At 40.1% G+C, this 18,550-nt stretch overlaps 1 protein-coding gene across 1 annotated transcript in view; it reads left to right on the top strand.

Annotated features, from left to right (window-relative positions):
- LOC108719859 overlaps positions 1–18,550 on the top strand; it is a 41,571-nt gene that overhangs the window by 20,057 nt on the left and 2,964 nt on the right. Inside the window, exon 2 of the mRNA XM_041567416.1 lies at positions 18,050–18,161. Coding sequence (XP_041423350.1) covers positions 18,092–18,161 — 70 coding nt within the window. The 5' untranslated portion in view covers positions 18,050–18,091. The remainder of the gene's footprint in view (positions 1–18,049; positions 18,162–18,550) is intronic.

Raw genomic sequence — 18,550 nt, 5'->3', positions numbered from 1 at the left:
GTCGCAGATTATATTTCCCAGAATTACCTTTCCTGAGTATATTTCTGGCAGTAGCCTAATCTAGATCAGGACTAAAGGGTGAGGTGAGGTTTAAGGTTAGACCTTACATTATAAAAATAAAGGCATAAAAAAAAGCAAAAAATACAAACAGAAAATGAGCATCCGCCCCAAACCTTGCCATAACTTCTAACATCCACTGCTTAGTCAAGTGTCATCCATACTACGATAGTCTATTTAAAACCTTCTGAAAACAGGAGCTATTTACATTCTTCATGCTACACACATAGCACTGCCTTAATACCCAAAATGCAGTGTTGTACTGGGATCAGAAAACCTTAGACCGTGGGCCCACTTTCCAAACTATTATTCCTCCTCTACTCACTTAACCTTTTTATTCTCCAAGTCTTTTATATCTACTTACTATACTCTATTGTTCCATTATTAAGCCTCTTTTTTCCTAAAAAGAAATAGGGAATGACCATGATATATTCCAAATGGTTAAAAGCAAGAGGTCCCACTCACACCTGGGCCCACCGGGAGTTTTCCTCGTATCCCGGGGGGCCAGTCCGACACTGCCAAAATGTGATTTATAACTCTCACATAAGACATTATGGATGGAGACATGCAAATCACTCCTTTATCCTTTAGGGCAGGGATCCCCAACCTTTTGAACCCATGAGCAACATTCAGAAGTAAAAGGAGTTGGGGAGCAACACAAGCATAAAAAATGTTCTTGGGGTGCCAAATAAGTGCTGTGATTGCCCATTTGGTAGCCCCTATGTGGATTGTCAACCTACATTGAGGCTCTGTTTGGCAGTGCACCTGGTCTTTGTACAACCAAAACTTGCCTCCAAGCCTGGAATTCAAAAATAAGCTCCTGCTTTGAGGCCACTGGGAACAACATCCATGGGGTTGGAGAGCACCATATTGCTCACGAGCTACTGGTTGGGGATCACTGCTTTAGGGTAAGGCCACACGAGGAGATTCTGGGAGATTTTGACGCCTGGCGCCTCGCCGCGTGTGCATTAGCGCAGGCAACTTTGCGTTGTAGCCTATGGGGAAAAACACTGAGGCAGTTCGGGGAGATCGCTGGTTTTATAGCACAGGTACAGCCTAATAGTTCAGAGCCAGAAGTCTCTTTTATACCTGCCTAGTGCTCTCAACACTGGGGATCAAAAAATACTGCAATTTGCAGGAGTCTGACTGTCAACAAAGTGAATGCTCTAGTGGGTTCAGTAGAGTTCTACATATTAACAGGCACTTTTAAGAAATTGCAAGAAATCTAAATAGCCATAATATTTGCAAGCAACCTTTCTGTTCCGTCACTCTGCACAATGCTTCTTAATGGCAGACATTTTTTTTTTTTCGCCAATCAAAACACAGTGGCGCAGGGTATTTTAAAGTGAAATCTCCTGGCTCCATCAATAGCGATGCGATAGCTCCCAGCCGCCAATTATCTGTAAGTGAAAGAAAGGCCACGGAAAGGGCCAACTGATTGCATAACAAAGCAGCACTTCTTATAATGTGGATGAATACATAGTTATTATGACATTTTATTCTTTCCAGTGGTTGAATCGGTCTTACAAAGTAAAATATGATCATTCAGATACAGTAAATGTCATTAGATAAGAAAAACTTCCAGATTAGTTGAGAGCTGTTCTGTGTGCCGCACCGCGAGATGTAAATTCGCCTGAAATGTCTTTTCATTTAACCTTTCATAGGAAGCAGAGAAGTCCTGTTGGATTTAACATTGCAGGTAGAGGTTTGGGTGTATATCTTATGCAGCTATTGGGCCTGAACAGTGGCCCTACCTCAATCACAGGGCCAACATAAGGGCGCCCAAGTTTCAGAGAGCTCCGCCAGCACCTTTTAACACAGAGGAAAGTATGTGTTTTTCCTTTTTATACCCTCCAAAGGGAACAATTCACAGCATTAGTGCATGCACAATATTTATTGATTTTAAGCCTGAGATATTGTACAATGTACTGGCTTTTAAAACTTAATAAATATATCATCATTCTCTGAAGAAGAGCAAAGAAAAAATGGGAGAAAGTTGGGCCCAAGAGGAGCAATGCTTGTATGAATAATGCTTACTTTGGCTTGTCAATAAATCCATCCCCTATGTGATTTAAAGGGGACATAAACCAAAGCTGTGTTGGTCCACCCAAACGTTGTTGGACATAAGCTTGCTGGGAGATATAAAGGGTCATATACAATGCACTATGCAAAGCAGCCACTGGCCATTTTTTGAACTGCATGGTGCATCTGAAGAATGTACAAGAAGAATTTACTGGCTTGTTTATTTGCAGATAGGTGCAACGTTTCGGGGATAAACCCCTTTATCAAGCATCCTTGATAAAGGGGTTTATCCCCGAAACATTGCACCTATCTGCAAATAAACACGCAAGGGCTTGTCCCTGTTTGCACCAGCCTTCGAGTGCCAGTGAATTCTTCTTGTACTCACTTCTTGGAGGGTGCCGATCCCTCCATCACTGTGCACTAGGCGTCCAGATTAGAATGGCAGGGTGTGCGAGCAGTGCCTCTCTTCCAATTGCATCTGAAGAATTACCACAGGCCTCTTTGCTTTTTTTTCAAAACGCAGAGACCTTTAGAATGCTCCTTGACTAGTGCAGCCACCCTCCAAAAGCCCACCCGCCACAGGTGAAACCCCCCCTCTAACGCCCCACCCCCCACACGGACAACCCCCCTCCAATGGCCCCAGCCCTTCGAGTACATTATTCCTGCAAGACACAAGGTGGTTGGGGCCAGGAGGGGAGGTCATGCAGAGGCACTGGGAGCAGGTCTGGACCCACCATGTTTTTTCCCCATGCCTGCTGGCCCAGTCCAGTTGCCCCAATGCACCCCCAGTAGTTACACCATTGCACTTGCCACCTAAAAAAGCCAAACAGCATCTTTACACAGAGAGCTGCAGGGTGAAATATTTGCATTCTTGATACTTGTAAATGAATAGATCCTAGTGCATATAATGTATACATAAATAATAGGGGCCTTAGCATGCACACTCCACGCTCAAGGGCAGGGACTAGGGATGCCCCCTTTTCTGGAAAAAAATACCGGCCTTCCTATATATTTATCTATTTTTCCTATTAATAACATTGGGATCAACCATTATTTTTACCGGCCAGGCTGGTAAAATACCGGCCAGGTGGCAACCCTAGCAGGGACTGATGTGAATGATATCTATAACGCACTGTGTAGTGTGGCAGCATTCTATACAAATAGAAAGTATTAAAAATGCAAAGTGAATGTGTTTGTGCTAGGGATGCACCGAATCCAGGATTCGGTTCGGGATTCGGGCAGGATTCTGCCTTTTTCAGCAGGATTCGCCCGAATCCTTCTGCCAGGCCGAACCGAATCCGAATCCTAATTGCATATGCCAATTAGGGGCGGGGAGGGAAATCGCGTGACTTCTTGTCACAAAATAAGGAAGTAAAAAATATTTCCCCTTCCCACCCCTCATTTACATATGCAAATTAGGATTTGGTTCGGTATTCGGCCGAATCTTTAGAGAAGGATTCGGGGGTTCAGTCGAATCCAAAATAGTGGATTCGGTGCATCCCTAGTTTGTGCATCTTACTGCACTTTCCATGGCTTAACTAGAAATGAGTCTATAGCAGATTGGCTTAGGGCTTTCTATATCCGTGCTTCTACTTTATCCAGACCTTCAGCAGGGGGTTCTCTGTCTAATGGTTTATCTCCGCACTCTTACAGTTAGCCAACTGCTTTCAGCTTAATCACAACAATATTCAATGAATATGAAGTAAAAATGTCAAACTGCAAGATGTGCCAAAAACATAAACATTTTTTCCTACTGCTTTGTAAATAGACAGTTGCATCTCTATGGGTTTTCCTATATTCTTTGCCAGTATCTGCATTCAAAATAGACTGTGAGCTGAATGATTTTAGAATTTAACTTTTACTACTTGATCTACATCCAAGAAAATGCTTTCACCCCAACTTTAAGGGGGTTATTTATTTAAGACCGCATTTTTTAACTATAAAATCCTAATTTGTAGTGGAAATTTTTTTTAATTTTTCAAGATTAGTTATACCCCGAGGATGGAAAAGTCAGAATCCGAAAATACTCCATCTCAGACCTTCCGAGGTTGTATAAGTCAATGGGAGAGGTCCTTATCATATTTGGAAGTTTCTGTGGTCTGTGCTGGACTTAGCCTAAAAATCCAACTATTTCTGTCTTTTCGGGCAAAAATACAAAAAATTCTGACTTTTTGGGGAAAAAAATTGTACGATTTTTATTTTCGCTTGATTTTATAAAGAAGTTTTTAGCCAATTAAATTGTGCTTTTTTTAATTATCAATAAGGTCCAATAGTTTTCTAGTTTGGTCGGACTTATTTAATTTAAATTTGCATGTAGATAAAAAAATGTAGTCACTGCAATATATTCTCTACATGTTGGGAATCACTTGCATCCTGAATTTACTGGGGTAACTGCCCAATCCCCAACAGGGCATTGAGTCCACTTCTGGCCCTTTCAGGCATTGTAATGTAATGGAAATCTTTTAAAATCTTCATCCAATTATAACTGTTATTTCCTTTCTGAAAAGTGAAAAGAACAGCATTTATGACTGGTCCATGTAAACGATGACCATGTTTATAGTAAGCATCTTAATTTAAATAAATCTATTTGTCTTAATGGTACAGCGGCAGATACAGATATTTCTTCATTATCTCTGGCTCCAAGGCAAATACAAGTTTGGTACAACCTGGAAACATACAACTTACTGTATAAATCAGAGATAACTTTCCATTTAATTTCATAATTTCCATTACTAGACACGAAGAGGCTTATTTAGTAAAGGTCGAAATATTGTGGTTTTACAGCTTTTTGAAATCATGACAAAACTCTGTTTCTGTAAAATCACGAATGCCATGATAGTTATGAAAAGACTACGAACGGAGAAAAAAGTTGAACGATGTGCTAAAAAATATAAATATTTCTAAAATCTCTAAAAATTCAAGTTTTTCAGACAATTACTAGTGGAAAAAACCCCATAACCTTTGAAAGTCTGAATGGTTAAAAAAAAGTCCCAAAAAAAGGACCTTGACTACCTTTACTTTTAGTATTAGAGTTTTTTGTGGTTTTTACACTAGAATTTTTATTGTTTTAGAGAAAAAAAAAAAATTTTAGAGAAGAAATATCATTTGTGAAAAAAAAAAAATCGGAATTTTAGTTAATTTGACCCATAATGGCTCTTAATGGGTGCAAAATTGTGTATGTGCATGTGTTAAATATGTGCATGGGATCTGTTGCGTTCTTCACCCTGCACTAAACACCTTCCATAGGCTGATGGTAAATACATGGCGTGCTATCACTTTTCATCTGTTGGCACACATTAGGAGGCATCCAAGTGCCACTTCTATCCTGAGCAGGTTTTTGCTCTCCATTCAAAAAGATGAGTGTATGAAATAGAAAAGACCCTTGTTATTAGGTCCTATATAGGGCTCTAACTAGTGGTAGGTTGAGTAGTTGGCTGATTAGGTGCAGCGGGATGGAGGAGGTAAGTTAATAATTGATGCAAGGGATGTGATATGAGCAACGAATGGGAGAGCATTGGGTCACAGTTTTTAAGTGATCAGTGGTGGGGGCTTTGACCATAGTTAGAACTTGGTCCTATAGAAAAATCTTTACCCTTTAATTTTGGGAAAATGTATTAAATGCAAAAAGTAAACTGGAGCAACAGCCAGAACCCTTACTCTGACCTCCACACTGTGGACCTCAAGCATCTACAACTGTGTTGTCTCTATTGTTGCACTCCTGGGGAACTTTATCAACATGAAATAGTAATCCACTCATTACCTATTTAAGCTAACCTGGCTCTGGATACATTTATTTTAGGGCAATTAATAATGTAATTGTGTTATACTATATATTCTTCGCAGACTGCAGCCCTATGCCTAGTCCAGACAGCACAAGGAGCTAATTGCTGGCTATATGAGCATGAAGGGCTTCTCAATCTGTCCAATTGTCCAATTGAGGTTTTGGATCCTGCCAAATGTGCAATACTTATTTGATCTATTTGTATATCACAAGTCACCTGCAGATATAGCTGATAATCTGGAAACAAGATAAGGGTAATAAAGGTATTGGAATTTCTGGCATACAATCAAGGCATGACTGAGATAAAAAGTACCTGAGTAAACATGCCAGTGAGACAGGGTCACCTTTCTCAGAACCTGACAATGAGAAAAGGATGCGGGTGCTTTGTTCTTCTTCTTTTTCTTGCTTTTGATTGTTGTTTAAAGGAACCAAGATTTCATTTGTTTAAATATTTATTGAAGGCATGGAAGAAAGCAACGAGTTTCTGTAACAGAGGTGCATATTTATGCAAATTAATAGGCCCAAATTCAGTGCCATGTCTTGACGATAAACAAACCTGGCCTACTTTTAGATTCACAAGATTCACAGGGTGTATTTTTTACATCTGAAAGGCCAAGAATAGTAAAGAACGATGGAGATGGAGCAGATTTGTCCTACTTTATGTGGCTTACCCAGTGCAAATGATGAACAAGGAAGCACCACATAAAACAGTCTTTGTTTTAATGGAAATAGGTTATAAATGGAGTGTCACTTTGGCTGAATATTGGCAAGAAAATTCTACCCACCCTGCTTTATTATTTGCACTTATGTTCCCATAATCCCACCATCTGTCCACCACTCATGTAGATGGAGTTCTGAGAGGATTCTGGGAGAACTAAACCCACCACAGATTAACTGCTTTCAGCCTAATAATAGAGACACTCTCAGCTCTAAAGTTTTCTAATACAGGTATAGGATCCCTTATCCGGAAACCCGATATCCAGAAAGATCCGAATTACGGAATGGCTGTCTCCCATAGACTCCTTTTTCTCTGTAATAATAAAACAGTAGCTTGTACTTGATCCCAACGAAGATATAATTAATCCTTATTGGCAGCAAAACCAGCCTATTGGGTTTATTTGAGGTTTAAATTAATTTCTAGTAGACTTAAGGCATGAAGACCCAAATTACGGAAAGATCTGTTATCCGGAAAACCCCTGGCCCCGAGCATTCTGGATAACAGGTCCCATACCTGTAATGTAAAACAATATATAGCTACACATGAATAATAATAATGGTTCATGCCCTGTTCCCCTAACTGGACATATATCTGCCACTGCCCTCTGATTGGCCACTCAACATGATTAATGTCAGGAGCGCTGGGAGCACTCCACTCCCTATGCAAGATGGTGACGCCCATCGTGACGTCAGCACGCCGAGGAACGGAACGAAATCTGAAAATAAAAGACCTTCCAGGTCACTGGTTTAATGCCCGATGATAGGAATTGCTGGCTTGTATTTCTGGGTGTTCCTAAATTGTTTTCAAGTATTTTCCTGGACTTTTGACCCTGCCTGAACCTACTGACTATAAACCTAGCTGTCTGCCTATTGAACTACTGCCTGAATTCTGACTATGATTACTCTTGATCCTTCTGGTTACAGCGAACTTGAACTTTGCCCTAAAGCTTCCTCTTTGGTCCGGACATCTCCGATAGGAGCTGTTAGGCCCCTGAAAATTAAGAAGGAGCTTTGCGTTATATTATGTTTATTATTGAGATCTTTGACCATGTGAGCATATACAAAGGCTCAGTAGAGTAGATGCCTCTAAAAAAGTGAAACTTAAGCTTTAAGCTGGCCATAGATGTGAAGATTTTTAAAAGACCACGATTATCTCGAAATGATCGTTTAAATTTAAGATTTGTCCATCAAGTAAAAAGACCATTTCAGGCGATATTGCCAGCATAACTGAGGGTAGCTGCCTGCTTGGCCCTGCAAACATAGATAGATTGCACTGGGACCGATAAAGATTTTTAAACCTGGTCAATCAATTTTCTGACAGGTGTCAGCGAAAAATTGTAAGATGTACGATCGTTCAAATCCCAATAACCGCACTATAATCACTGAAATCGGTCATCACCAAAGAAGAATCGTTGCGGCTATGGGAACCTTTAGAGACCAGATGGAAATATAACCAATGGGGAAATGAAAAAGCTCAAATAATAAGTCTTTTCATTCATCCAGGTCATGATATAAAGTATCTAGTAGAAACAAGTCTTAAGCAACTGGACTTTCTGAGTCTTCTTGAAAACGTATCACCACTCATCTGAAGATGCCTATCAGAAAAGTGGTGAAGTTGTAGCATACAGTACAGGCATGGAATCCATTAACCGGAAAACCCATTATCCAGAAAGCTCCGAATTACAGGAAGGCCATCTCCCATAGACTCCATTTTATCCAAATAATTACAAATTTGTCAAAACTATTTCCTTTTCTCTGTAATAATAAAACAGTACCTTGTACTTGATTCAAACTAAGATATAATTAATCCTTATTGGATGCAAAACCAGCCATTGGGTTGATTTAATGTTTAAAGGATTTTCTAGTAGATTTAAGGTATGAAATCCAAACTATGGGAAGACCCTGAAAAATTCCAAGCATTCTGGATAACAGGTCCCATACCTGTTTGTGGGTGTCATTTATTTCCCTATTACTAGTATGACAGAGGTATCCCTTTTTGTCCAGACGCTGTATTTTCTTTGTCTGCTATTTCCTCTCTAACTCTTTATCTAAACATCCACTCTGAATTGAATTTATAAGCGTGCATAATTGTCTTCTTGAAGATGAAATCAGCATTCTGAGCTATGAAATTGAAAATGACCTAATTTACACTCCTGCGTTGTTATCTCTAGAAATGTGAAACTTTATGGTCTTTAAAATGGCAAATATAATAAATGTCCAATGGAAATGTTAAATGGAGATAAATGCAAGCCCTCAGTAGTTCTCCCAGTAAAGATGAGGGGATTTTACAGTAATAAATCAACATTGTTTGTAGAATCTACATGCACATTTTCAGTTAAAGGATATTATAAAAAAAAGAGGCAAGATGCACTATATTGTCACTCCTGGTCTCATAAATTTGTGTTAATAGGAACGAGTAAAGAGCTTACTATTAATATTAAGGGACAGATTTATCAAAGGTCGAAGTGAATTTTCGAAGTAAAAAACTTCGCATTTCGAAGTAATTTTTGGGTACTTCGACCATCGAATAGTCCAACTTCGATTCAAAGTTGAGAAAAACGTCGAAATTTGAATATAGAAATTTATCATGTACTGTCTCTTTAAAACTTCGGCTTCGACCATTCGCCACCTAAAACCTGCCGAAGTGCTGTTTTAGCCTTTGAGGGACCTCCTAGAACCTACACGGAGTCAATTGGTGGACTACGTTTTTTGGGGGGAATACGGCCACATATGGACCACTTCGACCCCCAAAAAACTTCAGCATCAATTCGGTCGGTCTTTTTGAATTTGAGTTTCGAAGTTTTTTCAATTGGAAACTCGACCCTTGAAAAATATGCCCCTAAGCATTGGAAGAATGGGGAAAATAAAAGTCAGAACAAACAATGTTTCTGTCACATGTAAATAGTACAGGTATAGGATCCGTTATCCAGATATATTACAGAAAAGTCATCTCCCATAGACTCCATTTTATCCAAATAATCCAAATTTTTAAAATGATTTCCCTTTTCTCTGTAATAATAAAACAGTAGCTTGTACTTGATCTCAACTAAGATATAATTAATCCTTATTGGAAGCAAAACCAGCGTATTGGGTTTATTTAATGTTAACTTGATTATTTAGTAGACTTAAGGTGTGAAGATCCAAATTATGTTAAGATTCGTTATCCGGAAAACCCCTGGTCACAAGCCTTCTGGATAACAGGTCCCGTACCTATATATGTTTTGCACACCTTGCCACAAGCAGTGACAAAATATTACCCTGGAAAATTCAATGTATGCTTTTCACAGTGCAACACTTCGCCAGGTGTAGATGCACCAGGACAACGCTAATTCACGAAAATCCAAAGTTGCGTCCAGGGCGACGAACGCTGGCAAAGTTGCGCTAGCGTTACTGCACAAAGCGAAGCGAAGTTGTGCTAGCGTTGCCTAATTTGCATACGGCGGGAAGTTAAAGTTCAATGGACGTATATGTTGCAGCAAATACATTACACTACACAAACCCGGAAAAACTTAATAAAATAAAATAAAGTTATTATATTGCCCTACAGATGAGCCCAGTGTATAGTTTATGTGCCAAATGTTAGAAAATGTAGGGGGAAGCAGGTTACCCCAAAAATAAATTTACACTCTTTTTCAGCCTATCACCCTGAAAAGGAAAAGACTACAGCGTTTTTTGAGACAACTATTTTTTTAGGAAGTCCTATCTACTCTATTGCACTTTGCCTGGTCTAAGGTGGCGAAGGCAAGTCTGGCGCAAGAGGTAACGTTCAGTAAAATCCGCATCTTAGTGAACTTGCGTATACGTCCAATCGCCAAAGCGCAAATTCGCCTGGCGTTAGGGAGGGAAGTACTATTAGAGTCTATCTCCTTTACTAGTGAAGTTATACCAGTGACCAGTGATCGGCGAAGTTCCGAAATGACGTCACGCTGGCAAATTTTCGCCACTGCTAGTCACTTCGCCCTTTAGTAAATTTGCCCCATGGGGTTGAGGTCATGACATTTGGGGGGGGTATGCTTGTGCCTTGTGGGGCAGGGTTATAACGTCAGAGGTGATTATTGGACAGTTAATTGTTTGAGTTTCACAAGGCTGAAACCCGAACAGACATTTGTGATCCGAACAGCCCTAAGGAAAACTGAATTGTTTGGGTCAAAGCTGAACAGGTGGCAACCCTAACAGTATGTTGGTGGACTAGTCCGACACAGAATATTTGTGTTTTGTATAATACGGGAACACAGAGGGTTCATTGAGGAGAAGGAAGAAGAGTAAATGAATGTAGCATTATGGGTAACTTGGTCAAAGAAAGTAGCACTTAATGTATACATCTTATTCATATATATTGTTCAAGACAAGGTGCAATATGCAAAAACAGGCAAAATTCACTATTTTTGGCATCTTCCAGGCACAAAGTGCAGAGAGCTGTGTTCTCAAGAGTATAAAAAATACATCAATGTCTGTATTCAAACATTATCCAAATAGTGAGTGTACAAGAATAGGCACTTACAGCAGAGATTAACTGCTCAAAAAGTATTTATTTGCCACACAACATGTTTCGAGCCTATGAGGTCCTTTGTCAAGTTGACAAAGGGCCTCATAGGCTCAAAACATGCAAATAAATACTTTTTGAGCAGTTAATCTCTGCCGTAAGTGCCTATTCTTGTACACTCACTATTTGGATTATATTTGCACCTTAAAGGGGACCCGTCACCCAAAGAATTATTCCAAATCCTATTTTATCACATTAGTCAAGCAAAATGAACTCAAATTACACTATATAAATTATTTGAATCTTGTTTCCTTCAGTCTGGGATTTCAAAATTATAGCAAGCAGGTAGGAGCCATTTTGTGCACAATGGTATTAAGACAAGCCTTGCATCATCTCAGAATCTTGTTTGTGCACCAGAATGGGGGACCTGATGTCCATCCTCATGCCCTGGCTACACAATTAAATGGTAAAGAGAATGGGGGAATGTGGGGAGAGCAGTGACATCTAGGAAGTGCTGAATGGAAAGTGAAAGTAATTGTCTTCCCTGTCTCTATGCCATTGGCATAGAGGAGGGGCAGACAATATTTGATTGACAGCTGAGCTTTTTAAATGAGTTTACAGCAGCTATCAGGCCCGGACTGGCAATTGGCCTGTTCGGGCATTTTCCCGACGGGCCGCTCTTTATTTAGTGTAAGTGGGCTGCTACTGATTGATCCAGCGGGCTCTAGGACCGCTCCTCCATCCTGTTTCACAACTGTTGCTCTGCCCCTCCCACTCCTCTCTGTTCCGACGCTGCTGCCTCTGCCGGCTGTTTGTATGTCCCAGCACGCTCAGCATGGAAGCCGGATGAATAGGAGATACTGCAGCTGCTGGCCTGCCTGTCTGTGCTGAGCCTGCACATAATGCTCCCTGCCTGTGAACACACCACATCAGTAACATCAGGTTGGTGTGGATTTCTGTAGAGCAGGCTGCAGGCAAAATCACTATGGGGTAGGAAGAGTCAACTGTGCTGAAAGTATCAGGTACTGACTACATCTGTCTTTTTTAAAAATTTAACCTGGACTGTCTGTTTGTTTTCAACACTTTTTCACTTCAATTTTTTTTTATATGAATGAATAAAATAGTAAAAAAAATGTTTTTTTGTCCAATGTATTCATGTTACTAGGGTGGGCCCTGCTGGCCCAGACCCAGTCTGTGCACTTCCCCCTTACCTCCCAGACCCTGGTCGCACCGGCAAAAGGTAGGTACACCCGGTGGGGCCCATGCCAGCCCAGACCCACTCCCTGTACTTACTCCTAACCTCCCGGACCCCAGTCGTGCAGGGAAAAGGTGTGCACACGCACGGAGGTGGTTTCCCGGCAGATTGGACTTTGCGGCTGTGGGGCCCCTCAGTCCAACGCAAGTTCAAGCTACTGTTTTATTATTACAGAGAAAATGGAAATCATTTTTAAAAAATTGGATAAAATGGAGTCTATGGGAGACAATAACTGTATTGCCAAATATTTAATGTCTCTAAAAAAGATGCTTTTATGATCCTAATGTGCTTGGACATCTCTTTACATTTTTCAGTCAAACAGACTCTCAGCGTAGGAGAAGTTTCCTCTCTTCCACATTCTATGGATCGGTGCCAAAGTTATTTCACTAGTCTCTGGACTAATGGAAGACAGATATAGTCACTAGGCTTAATAGCCTTTGGCAGAGGATAAGGTTATCTGGGATCTTTTTCTCTATATACATTTATTCAGCCGTCACAAACATCAGGCAGGTTGAACTACCCATCAAGCAAACATTGTGTCATTACCAATCACTCTTTCTCATCTTAAAGCATCATTATCACTAAGACAAATACTTATGGGGAGTCTATAATCTTTCAACACTTTTCAAGTAAAGTAATTAGTGTTCGTTTTGCGGTAATTTTTCAAGAGAAGTACAGTACCTATTACCTACGCTAGACGCTGGGTCGGGTTGGACCGTACACTGTCTGATTTATGCAAAATAATGCTATTCATCATTCTGACAGAGCCCCGAAGAGCTAAAATTTTAGAGAATAATTGTGTAATAAATATAGAAGGGGAAAGAGTAAGAGTATACTGAGAAAAAGATCATTTGCTCTTTAATCCTACAAGTGAGCATTTGGCTGATAAAATCCCTGCCAGGGAAATAATTAACTGTATATATCCCTTACATGATATGGATAGTCATAGCTGTAAGACAGAAAAAGAGGATCTAGACTCACACATCTAGCACCCAGTCTATTGAGAAGGTCCTGGAACCCTTTGCTTTCACTTGGACATTAATTTTCAGACTGTAACATCTATCCTAGAGCACTCCAGCTGTGGCAGGTGTTTAGGAACCCTAATCTTGGACTATGAGGCTTATATGAACCCCTATATTGCACTGGAACTGCACTCAAACATTTAGCTCCATGACAGGGTCCACTGAGTAGCCCATCTTTGTACCATGAATAAGAAGTAGTATAAGACATAATCATCAATTAACAGTAAGACTGACTGGATCGTGGATATGCAAGAACAGTTCTCTTTATTAAAGAGTCACTATGCCTTGGGCGAGCTAAACAGTTTCTGGGTTTGCAAAAGCTATAGTTAACTCTTTTACAGGAAAATCTCTTCGGGCAAAGAATAGTTTTGTTACATTCCCCCATTTGAGTTTTGTTTGTGAACTTCATGGATCACTGAAAATAGGGCTGTTCGATGTGTAATATAGAGGCACCTTATCCATCTTTAATATCTACAATTAATCTGCAGAATTGCTTTGTGCTTCCTTATTAAATCTTAATTCCAAGATGGATTTATCTTCTATTTTATGTTCTCTCAAACTCAAATACTAGACCATAGCTAATGCCTTTGTATATGCAGAACACTCCTCTGCCATGTGCACACACATATATATATATATATATAAGGACTGCACTTGGTACCGGCACCGGCACTCACAGGATTTGCTTGAAGAATGAAGCATTTCGATATAGTGAAAATAAAAAATAAGGTTTATTAAATCTGACATTTCGGCTCCTTGAGAAAGGTTCCTGTGAGGAACCGAAACGTCAGATTTAATAAACCTTATTTTTTTGTAGATATTAAAGATGGATAAGGTGCCTCTATATTACACATCGTCAGATTTAATAAACCTTATTTTTTATTTTCACTATATCAAAACGTTTGATCCTTCATGCAAATCCTGTGAGTGCCGGTACCAAGTGCAGTCCTTATTTATTTTATAACCAGAGCACCCAGGTTGTTTGGTGTACTTCAAGGTGTGCAGCCTGCCCCCACCATTCCCTATATATATATATATATATATATATATATATATATATATATATATATATATATATATATATATATATATATATATAACATTGCCAATCTCATTTATCAATTGTGCCAATTTCTCCCCCAAATCTCCTGTTACTGGTAAATACCAAAAATGCACAGCTCTCATCTCCATTGTCCTCAGGCCTGGATTTGTGGAAAGGCCACCAAGGCTCGGGCCTAGGGCGGCAGGATTTTAGGGGGGCGGCATGCTGCCCAACCACACCAGCATTGGTTCAGAAACACTGGGGATACAATCATTTTTAAACTTCCTGTGCACCAATCCCCATTGCTCCGAAAATTTGCATGAATTAAGGGGAAGGGATGGGGGTGACGAATGACAGCAGGCCTGGGGGCGCCCACTATGTAAATCTGGCCCTAATTGTCCTAGAAGCTGACATAATTAAGACTGCCCTTAGGCTGATTAAAATTTTCAGGGTTTGAGACTGAACACTGTGAGCAGAAATTAGGGACATGTGGAAGCTGGAAGTATTGACAGTACTCAGTACGTAACTAGCGGGGGGGCGGGCCCGGGTGCGAGACGTGCAGATCCAATAGATGTTCATGGAAAATATCTTTTAACCAGATACCGATAGGAGAAGTCCATTGGAGAGCCCCATACACTGTCCAATAAGCTGCCAATTTAATTTGTTCTCAGGTTATATGGCTCGTGTATGTGGACCTTATGTCACGTCTGGCACCCAATACCAGAACAAATGCCAAGCACCCTGGTCTCGGCTCGGCTTCACCAGTAGTGTGACCACCGTTGGGCTTCGGGAGGAGCCCTCAGCTTACTTGGGTGCCACCTGGACTTAACGAGAGGTGCAAGGCGAGATGTTCTGGCTGGCAAAGGGGCACGGCAGTTAGCAGAGTCTTTTGGGCCGAAGGTCACGGTACAAATGGAGCAGGCAAGAGAATCGTCAAACAGGCAGAGTCGAGGCAGGCGGATATCAGAATCGTCAGGCAGGCAAGGGTCAAACCGGGTTGTCAATCAAGGGGTTAAGCAGGAAGAGTTGTCGTAGGCAGGCAAGGGTCAGGATACAGATTTCAGAATAGTCAGGATACCGGCAAGGTCAAACACGGATAATCAGACAGACGAGATTCAGATCAGATTCACAAGGCTCAGGAAACCACTAGAAACAAGTTCTATCACGGGCACTGGCTGGGAAAATGAATGGGCCTTAAATAGGTTAAAATTTCGCGCCAAACGGGCGTCAGAAACGTGCTGGCGCAAATGCGCCAGCGTGCCTGCGCCTTTAAGAGGCGCGCCGCGCGCGCCCTCGTTTCCAAGATGGCGCCGGTGCCAGCGCCGGCTCGAGGACCATGCGACGGGCGTCCCCGCCGCAACGGTACGTTTCTTACACCTTAATGGGGTCATCAGAGATCAAACATATTCAATCAAGACTACATTAGACCCTGTGACTGCTGAAAGGCCTAAGAGAGTAGAGGGCCCACTGGCAAACTTCTTTGCAGAGCACAAAATTCTCTACAATCTTGCCTCTTGAGTTAATTTCATGAGGTTTTGCATTTGGCCAAATACAGAATCTTATGCCAAAAAATAGAGAAAGAAATCTCAAGAATGATCCACTAACATTGCACCGCCCCAGTCAAACAGTATGAAGATGTACAGTATGTTCCTATCTGCAACATCATTTTTGTTGCCTTTAGTAAAAAAACAAACAAACAAAAGAAATGAAAATTCACATGAACATGAAAAAGGCATGGGTAGTGATGGGCAAATTTGTCGAGTTTCGCAAAATGGTGCCGGCTTCTCATTTTTGATGATGGCGTCAAAATTCGCTGGCGAAAATGCGCCAGCGTCAAAAAATGGACGCCTGCGAATCGTGGGAATTTTCCGGGAATTTGCGCCTGCCGAATGAATTCGCCCATCACTATTCAATTGCTGTAATGTGGAATTAGAGTGGATCTAACAGTAATAGTAACGAAACATTACACTGATTTAACAGAAAGTAATGGAGGAATATAAGCAGCTGCTGATAAAAAAACAAATGAAAGCCTGTTCAGGTTCAGAAGGTTAAACAGTTTATTTGGTTCACAATTGATAACGCTCAGCTACGCCTGCCTATTATTTCAATTGACTAGGGATGAGCAAAATATTTTGACTTGTGTCGCCGATAAAAAAACTCCCATAAACAATAATGGATAGTTAATAAAGTTATGCAGAGTTTGACACCCATTGACTTCAATGCATTTGGCAACTTTTGTGACGTATTGCAAATGTTGGTAAAGTTTCCTTGATTGAATACAAACTGCTGTATCTCATTGCTCTGTTGTTATCCCATGTTATACATGGTTGTGATTTAAAACTATTACAAAAAAGAATGCAAACGAAAAATGTAAATGAAAAACAAATATGACTGGCATTCCAAGACAAAGGGCAACCATCTTTATTTGTTCTTTTAATGGGTTTTGCTTTGCTTAATTCCTTGGTTCTTTTACACTTTGCCAACTTAGTTGTTAGGTATGGGAAAGTAGGAATTACATCCCATAACTGGTCTGGTCTTTATATAAACATATGGTCTGTTATAGCAGCTAGAATGTGGTATAAATTCCCAGCTGATTTATATAATAATTACACAACTTTATTGGAGCACAACACTGACCCTTTATGTTCTGAGTTTAATGCTGTGTTACTGTATAACTTGCCAGTTCTTTTTCTGCTTCAGTTTGTTATTAGATTGTTGTTATGGCAACTAACAGCCATTATGACATCAAAAGAGTTGTTAAAAACATGACCATTATGACCACACACAGAGCTGTTGACATTATGACTTCACAATGCTATTGCTATGGTAACTACAAATAGCTATTATGACATCACCAACACAGCTGGCTTAATACTGGATGTGTCCTAGATCTCAGCTCAGTTTATCTTTAGACATTCAAGATGCTACACCTTTTTTTATTATTCAACCAATATTTTCAAATACATTTTACATTTTTATTCAATCAATATTTTGAAAAGGAAGACGAATTAAACACAAACCTTTGGAGACTTAAGAGAACTCAATTTGATAAGATTCGTGGCCCTATAAAGAAGAGAACTGTGAGTATAAAAGATTAAAAATGACTTTAACTCTATATTCCAAAGGTAGATGAGAACAGATGAGCAGTGATGGGCAAATTTCCAGAAATGGCGAAAAAATAGCGAAACACGAATTTTGACGCACGCATCAATTTAGACGCCCATGTTAAAGTGGGTGTCTGAATAATGTTGATGTGCGACAGTTTTGACGCGTGCAACTATACCGAATTTCCAGATTTTTTTGACGCCGGCGAATTTCCGCTGCTGTTTTGCGGATTTATTTGCCGGCGGTTAAACATGGAAATTCGCCTTAAATTCGTGCCTGCCGAATTTATTCACCCATCACTGCAGATGAGCAACAGATTTATAATAGAGATTGACTGATTACATAGCTGTTTGTAGGAAAAACTACCTTTTAAAATGGCCATTGAGGGGTATGGGTAGATAGATGCAGTTAAGAAAGTGGAGCCAACTTGGTGTTAGGTTGTAACAAGGGATATTTATAGGTTAGTTGTAACCTTGTGTCCAGCCTGTGCAGGCATTACATTATACAATTTATTTACATTTTATACATTACATTTATAATAAACACTTCTTTTTTTTATCTACAGCAGAAGAACCGTGAGGCCTGTGGAAAACCCAGTGCAGTAGTGATGGGACCCAGATATTATTTATTCATTATCATCTGTGGAATATTAATGCAAACTTGTAATTCTGCACCAGGTAAATAAAGAATTCTAATGTATTTTCCTCTGGTGAGAACGGCCCCTCTATGGGACAGATTTATCAAGGGTCGAATGAATTCAATGGAATTTTCGAAGTAAAAAAATTCGAAATTCAAAGTAATTTTTTGGATACTTCGACCATCGAATAGGCTACTTCAACTTCGATTTGAAGTAAAATCGTTCGACTATTTGACCATTCGATGATTGAAGTACTGTCTCTTTAAAAAAAATTCGACTTCAATACTTCGCCAACTTAAAGTTTTTTTGTGTTCGAAGGAAAATCGTATGATAAAATCGTACGGTTCGAAGTACAATCGTACGATCGGAATACGACTTCGAATTTGGATGGTCGAATTTCGAAGTATTTTCCACCCTTGATAAATCTGC

This window comes from Xenopus laevis, chromosome 6S (genome assembly GCF_017654675.1).
Source record: "Xenopus laevis strain J_2021 chromosome 6S, Xenopus_laevis_v10.1, whole genome shotgun sequence".
NCBI lineage: Eukaryota > Metazoa > Chordata > Amphibia > Anura > Pipidae > Xenopus > Xenopus laevis.
This window is presented reverse-complemented; position numbering and strand designations above follow the sequence as displayed.